This window comes from Colobus angolensis, unplaced genomic scaffold, assembly GCF_000951035.1.
Source record: "Colobus angolensis palliatus isolate OR3802 unplaced genomic scaffold, Cang.pa_1.0 Scaffold143, whole genome shotgun sequence".
In the NCBI taxonomy this organism is placed as follows: Eukaryota; Metazoa; Chordata; class Mammalia; order Primates; family Cercopithecidae; genus Colobus; species Colobus angolensis.
Genome location: NW_012114522.1, coordinates 1,856,242 through 1,876,685, shown reverse-complemented (window position 1 = coordinate 1,876,685; position 20,444 = coordinate 1,856,242). Strand labels below are relative to the sequence as shown.

The 20,444-nt window shown below is 54.7% G+C and overlaps 1 protein-coding gene across 5 annotated transcripts in view; it reads right to left on the bottom strand.

Annotated features, from left to right (window-relative positions):
- ABLIM2 (actin binding LIM protein family, member 2) overlaps nt 1-20,444 on the bottom strand; it is a 194,076-nt gene that overhangs the window by 68,774 nt on the left and 104,858 nt on the right. For all 5 annotated transcript variants that reach the window (XM_011935390.1, XM_011935391.1, XM_011935392.1 and 2 more), the window contains exons 8-10: nt 19,160-19,218; nt 9,741-9,818; nt 1,028-1,174 (exon numbers count right to left, since the gene is read on the bottom strand). In XM_011935390.1, coding sequence (XP_011790780.1) covers nt 1,028-1,174; nt 9,741-9,818; nt 19,160-19,218 — 284 coding nt within the window. The remainder of the gene's footprint in view (nt 1-1,027; nt 1,175-9,740; nt 9,819-19,159; nt 19,219-20,444) is intronic.

The following is a 20,444-nucleotide window of genomic DNA, read 5'->3' as shown; positions in this document are numbered from 1 at the left end:
GGTTGGGATGCCCTCCCTCAGCTCCCCCTACTGGTCCTTCTCATTGTCAGTGGGGCTTGTCATCCACATCCTCAAATTCCGTGATCCCCAGGGACAGAAGCAAGTCAGGAGGGCACCTGCCGGCCCAGAGCTCTTCTCACCCTCCCTGCACGGCCCTTGAGCTCGGCAGGTGCACCCAGCAGCCGTGACTTTCTCGCCCCACACCATCCACATCAAACGTGCTCCCCTGGAGTCTCAGCTCTTGCTTCCCTAAAGGCCCTTGTTGAAGTCTCAAAATGAGAAGGCCCAAGGGAAACATGTTTGAGAGGACTGAGCTTCCCCATCCCGGGGAGCCCCACGCCTGGCGGCACGCATGTCAAAAGCACACACAGTCGGGCCAACAGCCTGGTAAAGCCTCCTCCTACCCCAGGCAGCCACGGTCATGTTGAAACCTCAGAACCACAAGAGGAAAAGCAAAAACCAACAATGCATTCCACAGGAAATGGACAGAGCAGCTCTAAATAAGAAACCTCTGAGGAGTAAGGAACACCATCCACAGGCGTGCCAGGAAAGAAATAATCTGCGGTTCGACCAGGTCGGTCACGTTGGCTCATGAATTCACAGGGCAGAGGAGCATGGGGCAGAACCATGGCAGTGACAGTGGCAAGGGCCAAGAGTCTTCTACAGAGGAAATGCATCTCATGCTTTATGAAAACAATCTAATACTTCAGAAAATTAGGAGATTTTCACTGAGTTGCTGTCATCTTTGCTACAAATCAGCATGCTTCCTACTTTCTGCTCCAGTTAAGGAGGCATTCCAGGCTCACTGCTTCAGCAACGGCAGCTTTGGGGCCACAGTGCCTTGGGCATTACTGAACTAGGACATGCAAGTGGCTCTCTGATGGGCGTGAAGAGGCTGAGCATGCGGGTGAGTGGTGAAGATGGACGTGGCTCTGGCCCCATGGGACACACGCTAGGGATGACGGCTGTCCTGCAGGGCAGCACTTGGGGGCACAGGTGTCCAGGGCCATGCGGGCAGGGTACATACCTCGCCGTAGCTCTGCCTATCCCCTGAGGAGTGGCTGATGTAAGGTGAGTAGGAGATCATGTCGGGGCGGTCGATGTCATAGATGGCCTTATTTTTAGGAAGGGCTGCCAAGTCCCTGTAGTCCAGGATCTCACCACCAAGCTTGGCCTGAGGGGGGAAAGAGAATTGGGGAGGGGACAGTCAGACCCACATCCAGAAGGCAGCACCCCCAAAGCCAGATGCATCCCACGGGACAGTGCCCCCAAAACCAGAGGGCAGTGACTGTTCCAGCAGCCGTGAGGAGGGTGCTGGGGTCACAGCACTTCGGGCAGAATCTGAGCTCACCCCCAGCTCCTGGTATAGGTGAAATGGGGACAGGATCAAAAGCACAGAGAACTCCAGAGCAGGCGGGCTTGGGTCCTGAGGCCCAGCCACGAAAGAGCCAGTAGGCCTTGTGGAAGTGTCTTCTCTAAGCCTCGTTTCCTTCTGTACAAAGTGAGGGAGATGATCACATACGAAGGCTCTGGGGTCAAGGAGGCCACGCCTGTGATGTGCCTGGCATGGGGTCTGGCAGACTCAGTTCATGGCTTAAACATGTGTACATGCATGCACATGTACAAACACAGACACAGACACATGCAAACGCACAAACACACACATAGGCAAACACATACGCATCCCTTACTATTCATGTGAGATTGGTCCTGGGACCCTTCTCAAATCCCCAAATCCTCAAATGCTCAGGTTGTTAAATAAAATTACGTGGTATTTGCATGTAGCCTGTGCACATCCTCCCATTTGCTTAAAATCATCTCTTGGTGATTTGTAATGCCTAACACAATGCTATGCTGTATTCTTTTATTTGTATCAATAAAATACTGTATTATTTTTATATTATTTTATTTGTATTAATTTTTATTGTTGTTTGCTATTTTTATTGTTTTTTAAGAATATTTTCAATGTGACGTTGGTTGACTCTGCAGATGTGGAACCCATGGATACAAAGGGCGATGATATATACCTACACATACACGTGCACACACACGCACACACATGCAGGCACACACATGCACTACACACATATGCATGCATACCCCCACACAGAGAACGTGTCCGTTTGAGACTGTGGAGGTACAGACACCCCCTCACATCCTGGCCCACTCCCACATACTAGCATACATGTGTCCACACCCACACACTGACACGTGTTCACACGTGCAATCACTCCCCAGGCCCACGGCTCACTCACACACATCCAGCACACCCCCACACTGGCACATACACCTGCACACCCAGACTCACCCACAAACGTGCAGACACATCTGCCCACACGTACTTGCACACAATCAACCCACCACCACCAAGCAAGTTCACATTCACCGCCCCCCATGCCCACACGCACTCACACATGTTCACATGCACTCCGGCAGCAAAGCACCTGGCATCTGACAGGCCAGCTGGGACACCCCCTCAGCAGGGTCGGGGGCCCTTCTGTCTTGTCTACCCCTGGCCCACCCTGGCCCGCAGAGGCGCTCCTGCCCTTGCTGAATGAATGTGGAATGCGGGGAGAACCCCTGTGTCTGCTCAGGCAGGTCCAGCTGGTGCGTGCTGCTCTCTGCTCTGATTCTGCCCAGCCTTCCTCTGCAGTACCCCACTGTGCACTGTGCACACACTCTTGCCCCTGCGTGTCCCCTTCTCCCTGGCTCTGGGCTCTCCAGGAGCTGCCTGGGGCATCTTCCAGCCACAGGTGAGTCTGGTAGAGATCGCTGTTGCTGCTTCTCAGTTCGGCCTCAGCCTCCTCTGGACACAATGAGCTCTCTACCCCAAGACATGCACTGAGCTGAGCCCTCCGTCATCTGCTCACAAAGCACAATGATGCCAAGAAGGGGTGCTCACAGAAGCTCCTTTCCACAATGTAAAGCCAGAGCCCAGAGAGGTTGGGTAACTTGCCCAGAGCCACAGAGCCAGGAGGGTGTAGGGCAGGATGTGACCCCAGCTGTCTGACTCCAGAGCCCATGCTCCCCCCCACAGCTCTCCCCTTTCCAGGCCTCACTGCCAGGCGAATGCCTCTCAGACCCAGATGCATCCCAGTGTTCTCAGCTCAAACCTTCCGGGAGCCCCTCCTCGGCTGGACAATGCCAGTCCTCATTGTGGCCCCCAAACTTGGCCTTCCTGTTCCTGGCAGCTTTACCCTAAGCTGTCTCTTCCCCATGCCCCCAACTGTGCCTGGTTCAGCCCCCTACTCCAGCTTTCCTGTATTCTTCTGGCTCTGTTAGCCCCCAGCCCACCTCCTCCACGAAGTCTGCCCTGATCACCAGGCTTGAGGTTCTCCTGAGATGTTGGGTCCTGGGGTGAACCCTGCCATTTGCGATGTGCATGAAGAGAATGAAGTTCTGACGTCTCAGACCTGTGGCTGCCCCTTTGGAGCCTGGCGCAGGGTTCAAAAGACCTGAGATCCAATCCCGAGCCAGTCATTTGTAGATCTGATCCTGTAGGATTTTCAGCAGTTCCCCTCTGCCTTCCGGGAAATTGGAACTCTGGTGCTTGTTTGCCCACTTATCCATGCCACTTGGCACTCAAGTCCTTACAGCTCCCAGTCACCCACAGCCTGGGGGCTTTGCACCTGCTGTTCCCTCTCTGGGATGTGCCCTTCCCACACATCTTCCCTGAGCTCCACCTCTGTTCCTTCCGAACTCAGTGGAGGCCCCCCTGCCCCGAGTTAGTGTTGATCTTCATCTGTTGAGTCATCCTGTATCACCCAAGACTGTGGCTCCTGGAGGTCTAGGATTCATTACTGACTCCCTTGCCTGGCTGTGAGCTTGACAGCAGGCTTGTGAATTGAACAAAAGCCAATCAAGCATTTGCAAAAGTCAGGTGAACTCTCAGCCAGATGTCTGGAGAGGTGTGTGTTGCATCCTCCCTTCCCCATCTCCGTCCCCTCCCAGCAGCAATGATCACAGCATTCACCTGTCCAGCCCCACAGCATAGGGGGCCGCCTTGCCCTGGGTTAGTTCCCAGCCTTCCTCAGGCTTCCCTGAACCACCCGGCCCTGACAGCCGGGGTCAGAGAGGGCAGCCTGCAGGATGCCAACAGCCCCTGCCCGACCCCCTAGAGAGGTTGCTAAGTAGGCTTGCAGATCCACTTCTCCCCATGCCAAGTCCTTGGGTGGTTGCCATGACAACAGACGGCACTCTCTAATTGGCGGAAGGCCTCCAGAGCGTGTGTAAAGGGTTTTTCCTCTTTGCTTTCTTCCTTCCCACACTCCACCCAGCATAATACACACTCATATGGCCACCTACGACAGTATCATTACCATATAACCCAGTCAATGATAACACAGAATGGAAGAACACTGCTTTTGTACTCTGCACTACTGACATGTTGAAATAAAGGTTACAAAATAATATGTTCAGTGTGACCCCATGTTATAAAAATTACACACACACAGAAGCGGGACCTGAAGGGTGCCTCAGAAGCATCGGCAGGGCCACTGTGGCTGGCAGGATGTAAATACTTTAATTTCCTCTGGTGTGCTGATTACTGTTTTTTTTTTTTTTTTTTTTTTTTTGTTGAGACGGAGTCTCGCTCTATCGCCCAGGCTGGAGTGCAGTGGCCGGATCTCAGCTCACTGCAAGCTCCGCCTCCCGGGTTCCTGCCATTCTCCTGCCTCAGCCTCCTGAGTAGCTGGGACTACAGGCGCCTGCCACCTCGCCCGGCTAGATTTTTGTATTTTTTTAGTAGAGACGGGGTTTCACCGTGTTAGCCAGGATGGTCTTGATCTCCTGACCTCGTGATCCGCCCGTCTCGGCCTCCCAAAGTGCTGGGATTATAGGCTTGAGCCACCGCGCCCGGCCTACTGTTGTTTTTTTTTTCATTTTTTAAAATAAATGCAGATTGCCTTTGGAATAAAGAAAAGAGTAGTGAAACAGGTGATGTCCAAAAGCCCCATGGTTTACGGAGGGTCTACCATGTGTGCACGTTTTATCCTGGAAACTAAGATGAACGAGGCCCAGTCCCTGCCCACCAAGCCCTCACGGTCCGTGGAGGGGACGCAGTCACTTGGTGGATTCTGGTCCATTCCTGTGCACGTGAATGGCAGGGGCAGCTGGTCTCTTCCTGACCGTGAAGGAATGGGATGCTGCATTTGACAACCACCCACAGCAGGCTGGGCTGGGCAACTGCAACCTGCAAAGCACCACGATGCGGGCATGGAACGGCCCCTTTCTGAGACCGTGGGAGTGCTCAGCACAAAGCAGGGGGCCAGGCACACAGTAGGCTGATGACAGACACCAGCAGAGGTGAGATGAAAAGCAGGGCAGGCCAGGTGCGGTGGCTCACACCTGTACTCTCAGCACTTTGGGAGGCCAAGGCAGGTGGGTCACCTGAGGCCAGGAGTTTGAGACCAGCCTGGCCAACATGGTGAGACCCCTCTACTAAAAATACAAAAGTTAGCCAGGCATGGTGGCATGTGCCTGTAATCCCAGTGACTTGGGAGCCTGAGGCAGGAGAATTGCTTGAACCTGGGAGACGGAGGTTGCAGTGAGCCAAGATCGTGCCACTGCACTCCAGCCTGGGCAACAGAGGAGACTCCGTCAAAAAAAAAAAAGAAAAAAAAAAAAGAAAGAAAAGCGGGACAGAACCCTGGGATAAGGAGGGCTTGCCCACCAGAACACATCATCTCGGTGAAGAGCCAGACTGTGTGCACTGTCCACTCGTGTGGCACTAACCCCAAGGTGGGAGAGAGAGCAGGGCTGCTCTGGCTTCTGGCCTGTGTGGCCCCTGGGAGGGCTGGGATGCAGCCAGGCTGGGTGCTGACCATGGTACTTGGAGCAAGTGCCAGAACTGGGAGCATGTGTCCTTGGATTATGGCTCCACCACTTAGAGGCTGCAAAGTCAGCGCATATCTCAGAGTGGCATCAGCAACGTGGGCACACTGATGGCAGGTCCCTGGACAGCTCTGAGGCCAAGAGGAGGCAGCATGGCACTCCATGCATTCTCTCTTGTGTCAAACTAAGGGCCGGGAGACTGGATTAATTTATTCGAGGCCTTCTGTTTAAAACTGGAATTGTGAGCACACCTACTTGGCCAAGCAGGAAGTCCATCAAAGCTGAGACACAGTGCACCAGGCTGCAGTCAACCTGGGTTCAGTGCACGCCTCGCTGCTGCAGAAATTCTTCACCCACCAACATCCTGCCCCGTCCCTTGGCAGGCGTCCCACCTGAAACCCGCACTTGGGTCTGCCCCGATCTCTCCTGTGGACAGGAACCCCTTCCCCTACCCAGAACTGGGATGCCATCCGGCCTGATTGCGGCTGGGTGCCCAGGGCTCCACAGGGAGCTTGTGCTCGCCCATGTGCTGCCTGATGCAAGAAGAAAGGAGCCACCATGGCTGTTCACAACACTGAGCAGTGGGGTCTCCTGGAAAAAACCCAAGTCTCAGAGTCATGGAGACCTGTGGGCTCCAAGCCCAGCTCTGCCTTGAAAAAGTGCTGCATGGCCTTGAAAGTGGGACCATGACAACAGAGGCTGCTGTCACTGCTTACTGCATGCACACACAGTCACTACCACCCCACGCCCCTTGCAAATGCCAGTTTGTTAAAAAAAAAAAATGAGCTCATATTTAATGAGCAGTTATTATGTGCCATGCAGGTTCCAACAACAACAACAACAGCAACAACAGCAACAGCAACAGCTACCATGAATGAGCGCTTATTAGGCACCAGGCCAGATGCCGAGTACTTTGCACATGTTGGGGCTCAGAAAACAATATCCCAAAGTACAGAGCCCCCAGCTTGCTGAGGACTGTGACCTAAGGGAGAGTGGAAGGCCTCGGAAGCAGGGTCTCTCTGACCGCCTCCTGCCCTCCTGTCTCTCACCCTCTTCCTTCTCGCCCCCGCTGAAGTGAGCCATAGAAACCAGAGTTCCTCTTCCCCAAGGCGGGTCATAGAAACTAGAAGCTCCTCCCCAAAGCCAGCCATGAAGCCTAGAAACATGAGTCTAACCTTTCCCTCATTCTGTGCACGACCTGGCCACGGAGATGTTCTCTGACCTAGCTTGCCTGAGGGTGGGTCCTAAGACCCCCCGCCCTATACCTGGAGGAAGAGGGGCTCCCCAGAGAGGACAAGAAGCATCTGAGCGGGCGGCCCTGCTGTTTCCCCACTGGGTCTATTCCCACCAGATCACACACTTTTTGTCCAGTCACATTTCTACATGGCCGTCCAGTTATCATCCAATCTAAGCATAAAAATAGGTCGGGCGCAGTGGCTCACGCCTGTAACCCCAGCACTGTGGGAGACCAAAGCGAGTGGATCACCTGAGGTCAGGAGTTTGAGACCAGCCTAACCAACATGGAGAAACCCCACCTCTAGTAAAAATACAAAATTAGCTGGGTGTGGTGGCGCATGACTATAATCCTAGCTACTTGAGAGGCTGAGGCAGGAGAATTGCCTGAACCCAGGGAGTGGAGGTTGCAGTGAGCTGAGATCGAGCCATGGCACTCCAGCCTAGGCAACAAGAGTGAAACTCCATCTCAAAAAAAAAATAAATAAATAAAAGAAGAGTGTTGGCCAGGCATGGTGACTCACACCTGTAATCCCAGCACTTTGGGAGGCTGAGACAGGTGGATTGCTTGAGGCCAGGAGTTCAACAACAGCCCGGGCAACATAAAAATATCTCATCTCAACAAAAAATGCAAAAACTAGCCAGGTGTGCTGGTGCGTGCCTATAGTCCCAGCTACTCAGAAGGCTGAGGTGGGAGGATCGCCTGAGCCCAGGGAGGTTGAGACTGCCGTGAGCCATGATCTCACCATTGCACTCCAGCCTGGGTGAGAGAGCGAGACCTTGTCTCTAAACCAAAATTAAAAAGGGCAGTCTTCCCTGGGTCTTTGGACCTTCATTTCTGAAGGCTCCTGTGTCACCTAAAACTTTGATTAAATACATTTTCTCTTGTGAACTTGTCTCTTGTTATAGGAGTGTCAGCTGTGACCCTTTCAACGGGTGAGGAAACAGACCACACCTTTGTGCCCCTACGCAAACATGATCTCATTCACATGATAACTGTCATAACCATTATTCATGAGGATGATGATGGTATTATGGGCTGACCTGTGTCTCCCCGAATTCCCATGTCGGTAAAATCCTAACCCACAGGATCTCAGAAGATGGCTGCATTTGGAGGCAGGGCCTTAAGAGAGGTCATCAAGTTAAAATGAGGCCGTTACGGTGGGTCCAATCCAATCTGCCTGGTGTCCTCATGGGAAGAAATCAGGACCCGGATGCACACAGATGACTCACGAGGACGCAAGGAGAGGACAGCCACCTGCGGGCCAGGGATGGGGAGACCAACCCTGCCAACTCCTTGATCCTGGGTTTCCAGGCTCTGGAACTTTGAGACAATTTATTTCCATTGTTCAAGCCCCCGGGAGGTCGACACAGATGATGGTAATGGCAATGGCAGCGAGCATCTCCCACAGCCTTCTTCTGGGCAGGCGCTGTGCTCACTGCCACCCAAGCAGTGCCTCAGTGAGCCCTGGACCGAAGGTACCCGGGGGTCTCCACGGCTTACCGAGGCACTCCCAGAGGCACCAGGTGGGTGGCACCTCGTCCAGGGCACGCAGCCAACCTGGTGCCTTCATGCACCCGCCTAAGCTTCAGAGTGCACGTCCCAAGGGCCACAGTGCCACTCACCCTCCAGGCCAGCAGTGCATCATGGTAACTGAGGACTCGTGCGCTCCTCACGGGCACTGTCAGGATTAAGGTCAGGAAGGACCCTGTGTCCAACCACTACGAGCGAGGAGGCCAGAAAAGAAGCACGGCAGAGAGCGGATCCAATCAATTGTCTCAAAGTTCCAGAGCCTGGAAACCCAGTGGATCCAGCCTCCGCTAAGGCAGAGAGAACCCAGATCCTGGCCTGGTGGGGACGGGGAGGGGGAAAGGGGCTTGTCCCACGTCACCAGCCATTCCAGTGCTGGGTTCTGGTGCAGGGGCAGCCTATGCAGCAGTCCTGGCTGGCCCCTGGTTACCACCGTATAAGCCATCCCTCACCTGGCACTGGGGGTCCTCGCCTAGATAAGGAATTTTGGTATTTACACAAGCAATATTAGCAAATAATAGTAACAATAATCTCCCATCTCGAGTCCCACCACCCAGCGGAAATTTCTGGTAATGACTTGTTAAAATGTTTTCAATCATTTTTATATTTGTGTGTGCTTATGGAAGCATGTGAGGCACACACACACACATACACACACAGTCTCTCTCTCTTTAAACGGGATCACATAATTTACATCACCCTTAGCATGCTTCTTTTAGGGAGGCGTCGGGAGCATGTGCGTGCTGGTCTACACAGATCTGGGCCGTGGTTTGCAAAACCTGCAGGGTCCGCCTGGGTGCCTGGCAAGCCCTGACTGTCAGCCGTTGATGTGATGTGTTTGCGCCACTATAAACAACAGCTGTGTACACACCACCGTGTGGCTCCTGTCACCAGATAATCGGGGAGAGGTTCCCAGGGGAATTGCCAGGTCAAACAAACATTCTGTGTTTCAGGTTTTCAGTCAAACTCATGAAGCCTGTACCGACCTCCACCCCGAAGCAGGGACAAGAGCAATGGCCATTCCTCAGGTCCCAGATGACGGCTCTCAGGGAACTCTCTTAGGGGCAGGCTCAGCCATGGCCACCGGGCCCCCCTTCTCTTTCCACCCTCCCACTGCTATCCCCATAAAAAGGCCCCGACTTACATAAATCACACGGCTCGGAGACCCTGAGGTGCTGGAAGCAGGGACAGAAATGATGCTCTCTGAGGAAGTTCTGGTTTCCTGAGAAAGGAGAGGGGAAGAGACTGAAGCCAGGTACCAACATTCGGGGCCTCCAGAGGCGACTGTCGGGAGTTCCACTCCAGCAGCCACACCAGTGCACTGCGGTGTTTCTTTAAAGTTGGGGCTGGGTCGGGCGCGGTGGCTCACGCCTGCAATCCCAGCACTTCGGGAGGCGGAGGTGGGCGGATCACGAGGTCAGGAGTTCGAGATCAGCCTGACCAACATGGTGAAACCCCGTCTCTACTAAAAATACAAAAATTAGCTGGGTGTGGTAGCAAGCATCTGTAATCCCAGCTACTCAGGAGGCTGAGGCAGGAGAATCGCTTGAACCCAGGAGGCGGAGCTCAGTGAGCCGAGATCGTGCCACTGTACTCCAGTCTGGGTGACAGAGAGAGACTCCATCTCAATAAATAAACAGATAAATAAATAAATAAAGTTGGGACTGAAGGAATTCTTAGAATAAACCCACAGGCTTGGCTGAATGACTGAAAAGCTAGCATCAGACAGATGCGGCAGGCCACATGGGACCAGAGTGACACACAGGCCAAGCCGTTCCGCAAACTCCAGTTATGCTCAGAGACGTCATTTTCCACCGGGATTATGGGAACTCACTGCAGCTGAGTCCACTGGCCCAGTTCCTGGGAACAGGAGACCATCTTGGTCACCCTAAAGACCCTCTCTAGCTTGGCCCCCAGCTCTGTCCTCCATGCCCTCTGACCCTCCCACGGCCCCCCAAGGCTGTCTTAGCTCCAAGAGCACCTGCTCCCACCTGACACACAACTTAGAAATGGCCCTTCGGAGGCCCCTGGCAGCCACTCTCTCCGCCGCACCTCTGGGCTTGTCCTGGCCTTTTTGCTGCCATCATCCCTGGGAACTGTGTCCTCCTTGCATGCTTGCTGCTGTCTGGTCCACTCCTCCCTCCCAGACTACACCTGCTGTATCCCCTGGGCTGATGGTTTTCATGACTGTCCTGCCTCTTCCCCCACCTCAGCCCCTTCCAGCCCTGTGGACATGCTCCTTCTGTGGTCCCCACACCCCTGGCTGCACCTGCTGTCCCTCCCCACCTGCAGGGAAGGGGTCTCTCCCGGTTCAGCTCTCACTGGAGCTGCACGCCCCTCTCCTGGTTCAGCCCTCACTCCTGGGCCACCTGCCTGGCCTTCCCCACGCCTCCTATTCACCCTGTCCAAAAGGAGCCCGTCTCCACAGAGGCCTCCCCAGCCCTCAGCAGCCAAGAGTTCGGCCCTCACTCTCCCCACGGCCCCCACGTCCTCTCTGCATTGATGGTTTCCCACCCCGACCACAGCCCCCACTGCAGCTCCCTCCTCTCTCATTTGCTGAGCAGACCCTTTTCTTGCCACCCCCAACAATTCCGTCCTGCCCATCTCAGGGGTCCACCCATGCAGCAGTGCCTGCAGCCCGGGAGGCACCACAGTGGATGGGCTGATCTGTGTCAACATTTGTAAGTTGAATCCTAACCCCCAGGACCTCAGAATGTGGCTGTGTTTGGAGATAGCATTTTTAAAAGGTCACTAGGATGGGCCCTAATCCGTTATGCCTGGGGTTTCTGCGAGCAGAGATCAGGACACAGACACACAGAGGGAGGCCACGTGGAGGCGCAGGCAGCATCGACGAGCCAACGAGGGAGAAACCGCCCCAGCTAACTCTGTGATCCTGGCCTTTTGGGCTCCAGAGCTGCGGGAAGGTGGGTTTCTGCTGCGCAAGCCGCCCAGGCCAGGTGCCTTTATCGAGGAAGCCCCAGCTGCCTGACTCAGGCTGGGCATCGTGCGGCGGCTGGCGTGGGTGACAACCAGCGCCTCCTACACTCAGCGCACACCAACGGGGATGGGCAACGCCAGCGCGGGACGTGGGGCCACGTGCAGCGGCGGAAGGACAACCCTGTGAGGCACGCGGGTAGCACCCGGGCAACCCTGAGTGCAAACTTGATTCTGCATCTAGAAAGGAAGGAGAGGAGGGAGTGGGCATGACACTCCACCGCCTGTCCGCCACCTCTGCACTTGCCCCCGCTCCACCGGCCCAGTTCCTCTTTATGCCCCATGTCTCCTCATATCCTAAGCTTGGCAGCTGCCGCTGCCTCTGCCGCCTCCTCCTCTAGGAGGCCTGCCCGGCTTCCTTGGGCCTCCCTCAGCCCTGGGGCTACATGCCAGCATCAACGCTGGGGTCTGCCTGCCCCCTGAGACCACGGATTTCTGCAGGCTGGCAAGGGTTGGGTCCTCAGTCATGCCCAGGATGGCCCAACACCACCTGCTGTTTGCAAAGTGGACAGGTAGTTCTGAGGTATGTGACATAGGATCTGCTGTCCCCACTGTTCCTGGGCTAGGTCGAATGTTTTACAGGCCAAAATGACGGCTGCATACATTTTATATGAATACATTGAAACACCGTTCGAGTCTCAGCGTCCTTCTCCATCCCCCGGCTCCGCCTCCCTGAGGGGCTTTCCGTTTCTGAGGATTAGATCAGGGTTGAGGCACGTGAGGTGCTTAGCACTGAAAAATTCTCGCCACTATTATTTCAGTTCAAGGTGGGCGCAGGAGATGACCTTGACAGAGAACCCTCTTCTCTGCAAAGCAGACAAACATTGGGTGTTTCAGAAGAAAGATTCCCTTAAGCTGAGCACACCAACAGCAGCACAAGAAAGTCTCCCAGGCTCCGGAGGAATGTTTCACAGCCTCCCACTGTGCCTTGGTACAAATGGGAGGGAGGGAGTGTTGGCTGGTTTCAGCACTGGGCCAGGGGTCAGGATTGCTCTCTGCATGTTTGAGGGAATCTGGGCGGGGCAGCCAGGTCACTGTCTTCATTCCCCTCCCTGGGCTCAGTCTCCAGCTCTGTGATGGGTGGGGAGGAGTCAGAAGGGAGCTGAGTAGGCCTGATTTTCCCCAGTGGGAGGAGGCTGGAGCTTTTTCTGACTTTCTCCCTACTCAACTCCACTCGCACAAAGGTGCTTGGCAATGGAACTCAATATCCATATGTTCTCCCAGGCCCCAGTACAAGCGCCTTGTTCAGACCCACAGAGATGGAAGGGCTGGGAGCTCACCTGGCTCCAATCCCCACCGGCTGTGCCTGGCCCCAGGGAGGCAGCTGTCCTTCTACAGTCACTGGGGAGGCCTGTCATTAGGGTCACATGGTCTGACCCCTCTCATCTCCATGTGAAAGCCGAGGGGCTGAGGCTCAGAGAGGGCTAGTGACTTGCACCAGGTCACACAGCTGGGAGGAGGCAGAGCAGAACTCCAATGCCAGGCCTTGCTCTACCACCCTTGGCCACTGCTGAGAATTGCCAGGACCATCTTGCTCCCATTCAGCCGGAACAGCCCCATGTTTGGTCTCAAGAAGCCTGTTTCCGGCCGGGCGCGGTGGCTCAAGCCTGTAATCCCAGCACTTTGGGAGGCCGAGATGGGCGGATCACGAGGTCAGGAGATCGAGACCATCCTGGCTAACACAGTGAAACCCCGTCTCTACTAAAAAATACAAAAAACTAGCCGGGCGAGGTGGCGGGCGCCTGTAGTCCCAGCTACTCGGGAGCCTGAGGCAGGAGAATGGCGTGAACCCGGCAGGCGGAGCTTGCAGTGAGCTGAGATCCGGCCACAGTACTCCAGCCCGGGCGACAGAGCGAGACTCCGCCTCAAAAAAAAAAAAAAAAAAAAAGGAAGCCTGTTTCCTTCTACCTCAATGGCCCCCACAGTCTCCAGCTTCCTCTTCGGCTCCCACCCACAGTAGCTATCATGGAGGCCTCTGTGCACTGGGGAGGCCTCACTCTTAACTTTTCCAAAGGAGACCCACCTTGGAAACCCACAGCCTAAGGGACAAGCCTGGCCAGTCCAGGCTTCCTCCACTGAAGTCACCCAGCCCCTGGCCAGAGTAGGGACCCCTCTGAGCTGAGCTGTCCCTGTGGCTACCTTCATTGTTCTTGGGGGTTACCTTGGGCTACTCACAGGCACAGGGCCACCCCTTTCCCACCCCGGGGTCCTGAAACCCACGTTCAGTCCCCTGAAGATCACTGGCTTCTCAGACACACCACCCAGAGCCAGAACCAGACTGGGCCATCAGCCTCAGCTCCAGGAAGCCACCTGTGACCACCGCCAGCTGGGCCTGGGCCCCTTTCGGTCACAGCACCTCTGAGCATGCTGCACATCGAGCCTGCCCATCCACGTCTGTCTCCCCCTCCAGACGGGGGCTCCTTGGGGGCAGAGATCCCTCAGGTCTTATTCACCCCTCTGTTCACAGTGCCCAATCCCAGAGCGCACACAGTAGGTGCTTCGTGGCTTGTGTGTCAAATGACCATATGATCAAACGCCCGAGGCAGGGGGCACTGGGGACAGGGCAGCTAGGACCACATCCTTCTCACCTCCGCTAAGCACCCTGGCCAGATGCCAGGGACGTCTGACTTGCCATCTGTAAACCAAAAATTAAATGCTAGGGCTCCCCGGCCATCTCAATGGACTCTATCCAGTTGGCCGGGTCACCCCAAAGTTAACCTAGAAGACTAGATCTGGCCATGATGGGAAGCAGGGTTCAGACAGGCCTCACTATGCCTGCCTCCCTTTGGAATTCAGGAAAAGCCCACCAGGATTTAACATCAACACAGACCTTAAGTCTGATGAGAAACATTTACAGTCTATTCTCTCTGAAGCCTGCTACCTGGAGGCTTCATCTGCATGACGAAACCTTAGACTCCACAAAGAGACATTCCTTTCTATAGATAGTAACTCTTTCAACCAACTGCCAATCAGAACATTTTGTGTTTATTTTATTTTATTTTATTTTTTTTTGAGACGGAGTCTCGCTGTCTCCCAGGCTGGAGTGCAGTGGCGCCATCTCAGCTCACTGCAAGCTCCGCCTCCCGGGTTCACGCCATTCTCCTGCCTCAGCCTCCCGAGTAGCTGGGACTACAGGCGCCTGCCACCTCGCCCGGCTTATGTTTATTTTTTGAGACAGGGTCTCACTCTGTTGCCCAGGCTGGAGTGCAATGCCACAATCTCGACTCACTGCAACCTCTGCCTCCCATCTCAAGCGATTCTTGTGCCTTAGCCACCTGAGTAGATGAGATTACAAGCACGTGCCACCATGCCTGGCTAAGTTTTGTATTTTTGGTAGAGAGCAGGTTTCACCACGTTGGCCAGGCTGGTCTCAAACTCCTGACCTCAAAGGATCCACCCACCTCAGCCTCCTAAGGTGCTGGGATTACAAGTGTGAGCCACTGTGCACTGTTAATCAGAATGTTTTAAAATCTACCTATAACCTGGAAGCCCCCGCTTTGAGTTGTCCCACTTTCTGGACCAAACCAATGTCAATCTTACATGTATTCTGATTGATGTCTCATATCTTCCTGATAGGTATAAAATCAAGCTGCACCCCAAACACCTTGGGGGCCTGTTCTCAGGGTCACACGAGGGCTGTGTCATGGGACATGGTCACTCATTTGACTCAGAATGAATCTCTTCCAATACTTTACCGTTTCCCTCTTTCCGTGGACAGGTCCTTGTCCTCGGAGAGCTCCCATCCCCACGGTGCGGAAGGGGCAGCCATGCGATCAGGGCCACCTTCCAGGCTGTGGAGAACAGTGAGTGCTCCCTCCTCCCTACTGCAAACTTGCCTGGGGCAAGGGGCTCAGGGGTCAGCCTCTTGCTGAAAAGCAACCCTGAGGCAGGGATGGACTGGTTCCTGTGAGGGTCCGGAAGCCCTGCAGGAGCCAGCACAGAGGGGTTAGGACCGGGAGTCATTTCTCTTCTTGGACTAGCAGGTAGCATGGAAAAGCCACTTCCACCTGGGTGTCGGGTTTCCAAGAGCAAGTGAGGTTGATGCCCCCAGGAGTGGTCCAGGCCCGCCTGCCTTCTGTATACTCTCTCCTTAACTGGCTTGCACCTGACGGAACAACACAGAGCAGGATGGCTCTCCCTCCCACCCCCAGGCCAGGAAGCGCCAGGCCCTCCAGGACAATCAGCTCCAAGGAGAACTGAGATGTGTACAAGAACCATTAGGCCGGGAGCCATGCCAGTCCCTGGACTCGGTGCTAAGAGGCCAGCCACTCTCAGGCTGAGCCGCCTCCATGTGTTGGCAGAGGCCAACTAGTCCTCTGTTAAAAATAACTGCTTCAAAAGCAACTGCAAACACAGCCCAGGAAACAAGGACGCCTGAACAGGCCCTCGAACACAAGGACTCCTTCCTCGTCTGCTGGCAGCATCGGTGGTTAAGTGACCCCCGCCCATTAGACCAGTGACCTGGAGGTCAGCATGGGCTGGCATCAGTGTTGGGGGTGGAACTGATGCTGCCGCCTGGCCTGAGTCAGGCCTCCTGCAGGTCCCATGGCCAGTTCCACAGCAGGGGCCAGACCTGGGAGCTGGAGCCAGCCACCCCCTACCCGCCCTTGAGGGGACCTGGTTGTGGTCGCAGAGCTCCCTTTTCCAGCCCTGGTCAGTCTCAGTGTGGTAGGAGTTATTTAAAAATTATTTTAAGGGCTGGGCACGGTGACTCACGCCTGTAATCCCAGCACTTTGGGAGGCCGAGGCGGGTGGATCACGAGGTCAAGAGATCGAGACCATCCTGGCCAACATAATGAAACCCCGTCACTACTTAAAAAAAAAAAAATACAAAAATTAGCTGGGTGTGGTGGCACGCAGCTGTAGTCCCAGCTACTCGGGAGGCTGAGGCTGAAGAATCACTTGAACCCGGGAGGCAGAGGTTGCAGTAAGCCGAGATTGCGCCACTGCACTCCAGCCTGGTGACAGAGCAAGACTCCGTCTCAAAAAAAAAAAAAAAGAAAGAAATTATTTTAGGCAGATAGAAAGGAAAAGGCGTCCTTGGGAAGTTTTCGTTTTCAAAGCAGTTCTTAGAGCCAGGCTGGCATCCTTTGATATGCAAAGGCAGGGCACTAGAAACCGGGTCCACCCAAACATGGCGGTTCCTGCGGCCTTCTTGCCCTTGCCCACATGTTGCTGTAAGCAGGGCCGCCCTCACATATCCCCACGTATGTAGAACATCATGGCGCCCTCCATTTGCGTATTAAAAGGTTATGGTGCGAGGGCCAGCTTTTCCATGGCTATGTGAATGACATGCCTGGTCAAAGCAACCCCTGAGCCCTGTTGAGCCTCTGTATATACCTGGCTGATGTCCACCCCACTTGGGGTTCCTTCCCTTGGCTTTGGGGCCCCCCTCCCTCTTTCTTTGTACCAGGGAACTTCTTCCTTCTTTCTTGCCTATTAAACTCTCCACTCCTTAAAACTACTCCACGTGCGTCTGCATTGTTTTTTCAAATTCAACTTGAGACAAAGACCCTGGTGTTCCTCCACTCATCGGAGCCGCATCATCAGGAGACAGGGTGGTGCTCCCATGCACACGTGCAAGCCACAGTGTGGTCTGGTGGCCTCGGCATGAGAGGCTCCCTTGCTCAGGTCCCTTCCACAGGCCTTCCGTGGGCATGGAAGGATCTCACAAATGGTGTCAGCCCTGTGGTCACTTCAGAGTCACACACCGTGGCTTGCTGAGGGAAGGGCTGCTGCCTTGCTCATCTCTGAGACCCAGGGCAGCCTTGGGGTAGCTTATAGAATGAATCATGGACTGCAGCCACCATTTGAGAGGACGACGATATTCACAATGTGCCAGCTAGCTGCTGCCATCCTGGCCAAGCTCACAGCGGGATTTCATCACGTGACTCTTCTGCCACCGTGGAAGGCAGAAAAAGGCTAGATTTCCCCTGGGGCCCCTCCCCTGCCCAAAGCAGAGCCGCTAGGAGAGCATCAGGGACACAGGTGGGAAGCCAGGGCCCCTGCTTGCCCCTGTACAGGCCTCCAGCCCTGCCTGCTCTGCTGGCCAGCAGGGGAACTGCCCTTTCAGGAGGAGTCCAGATGCTGGGCATCCTGCAACTTCACTCAGACGGGCCTCCGTGCGGACGCTGTCCTGAACCCCATCAGACACTCTGAATGCCCCACTCTGTTCCCTGCAGGCACAGCTGCTCAAACAAGAGCCCACACCTGCCGCTATAGGACATCAGAGTCACTCAGGACCCCCAAGGTAGCCTGCTTGGTGGACTGGATGAGGACTCCAGGACACCCCACATTCAGGAGGAAATGGGAGGCCAGGGGTTGCTGAGATCCACAGCAGGAGCAGGATGAGGACATGGCCTGACCTGTGGGCCTTAGGGGTGTCCTCAGGTCCTGGACCACCAGTCAGATGGGGCATAGACCACCCTCGGGTCCCAGACCACCAGCCAGAGGGGGCCTGCTCCAAATCACTAAGCTAAAGGAAAAAGTCCAGCTGGGAACTGCTTGGGGCCAACCTGCCTCCCATTCTATTCAAAGTCACTCCTCTGCTCACTGAGATAAATGCAGATCTGATTCCTCCTTTCAGAACTCCAAAGAAGGCAATCACTTGTCTCCTATCTACCTAGGACCTGGAAGCCCCTCCATGCTTTGAGTCATCCTGCCTTTGCTTCGAGCTATCCCGCCTTTCCAGACTGAACCAATGTTCATCTTACATATGCTGATTGACGTCTCATGTCTCCCTAAAATGTATAAAACCAAACTGTGCTCTGACCACCTTGGACACATGTCGTCAGGACCTCCTGAGGCTGTGTCACGGGTGTGCATCCTCAACCTTGGCAAAACAAACTTTCCAAATTAACTGAGACCTGTCTCGGATTTTCGGGGTTCACAGACGTGAGGGTGGTCTTGGGGACTGTTTGGGGCCCCCAACACTGTAGTTGTCCTCCAATTTTCACGGCCATTGGAGTTCATCAAGTGAGTGAAGAGGTCAGCAGGACAGTCCACAAAGGCTCTTAGATGCCTCTTTGCTGTGTGCACTCCAAGATTCGTGTGTGGGAAACTTGGTGTCCCTTGTGACGGTGTTGGAGGTGAGGCCTTTGGGAAGTGACTGTTCATGAGGGCTCTGCCTTCCTGAACAGATTGATGCCGTTACTGTGGGAGTGGGTTAGTTATCTCGGGAGTTTGACCCCCTTTTTCCTCTTTGTTCACGAGCTCTGGCCCTGTCTCCCCCTCCTGCCACAGGACAGCTCTCACCAGATGCTGCAGCACGCTCCTGGATTTCCCCACCCCCAGAACCATGAGCCAAATCAACTTATTTTTAAATAGATTACCTAGCCTGTGGTATTCTGTGATATCAACAGAAAACAAAGATACCCTTGTTCCCCCTGTATTATTGCTCACCTGTCTACCTGTTTACCCTCCCCACCTCCTAAGCCTCGCTGCCCCCATCCTGCAGCCTGTGGGACTGGACAACGAGCCTGTAGAACCTGGTCAGTGTCCTCTTAACGGTACAAAGATTGTGCAGGAGCAGTGAAGAGTACATCAGAGACACCAGTAAATGCCACCAACCTTGTTTCTGTCTTCAGTTCTGGCTGCTTGTCGACACGCCGGGTGCCAGATGGAGGAACCTGTTGACAAATTCCCAAAAGAGAAATGATTAGAGTTATTTCCCACGTTGCAGGGGCCTGTGTGGAAACACAGAAGAGGGAGCAGGTCCATGCACAGACGTGCACTCGGTCTCCACCCTTCAAGCATCCCTGAGCATCCTCTCTGCGCTGGAGTTAGTGCCGGGCAGTGGGTACCCAGATCCCAGTCCCCGCCCCCAGGGGCTCACAGCCCAGTTGTGGGATGGAGGCAGGAAATAAACAGGGAAATGGCTGCTGTGCACAACCGGTCCCACAGGAGGAGACGTAGGGTCTTGAGGAACCTGGGGGGCAGGTGGAAGATTCTTCTCCGAGGAGGGGGTGTTTGAAGGGGTTTCAAGTCCCTGGCTAGGATGTAGGATTGACTGCCTGCATGTTGAGGGCAATGGCTGGGCCCACCTGCAGAGACAGCTGGGTCTGCAACCTGGGTGGGAGCCAGCCTTGGGAGGCAGGGCTCTAAACTGAGAGGTGGGAAGAGCGAACTTCAGCTGGGAAGTGGGCCTGCTCCTCAGGGTATGGGGTGAAGAACAAGTGTGTTTGGTGGGAGCTGGGCACAAGGCTCAAACACTGGCCCCACCCTGTCACTAATCTACTCAATCTCTGTGGCTTCTTGTGCCTCAGTTTCTCTAGCTGTCAGCTCTGCCCAGCCACCCATGTCAACAGCCACTACCATCAGCATAACAAGGTCACCCAGCACCAAGCGCCCCCAACATCCCTGGCACTCTGGTCTCTTCTAATTCAACCTCAAACTGCCCCAAGTCTTTGGTTTTCTTTTTTATTTTATTTTTTCCACCTAAGAGTGAGCTAATATGAATTCTACCTTGTCAGGTCACTGGATGAATTTAATAAATTAAGCAGAGGTAATAAAGCATCAGAAAAGTGCTTTGTGAGTTGTTGTATATAAATGTTAGTTGCATTAGTGCAACCCTTCTCGTGCATGGGGGACTCAGTGAATGTCAGCTCTCTCTGCCCACCTTCCCATCCTTCAGAACCTGGGGCACTTGCACCTCCTGGGGCCTCCCTGAGCCTCAGCCTGACCTGCCACCCCCTATGATGGGCTGGCAAGGTGCTCACACACCCAGCCTGACCCGCCGCCCCCTGCCATGGGCTGGCACCGCGCTCACACACCCAGCCTGACCCGCCGCCCCCTGTGATGGGCTGGCACCACGCTCACACACCCAGCCTGACCCGCCGCCCCCTGCGATGGGCTG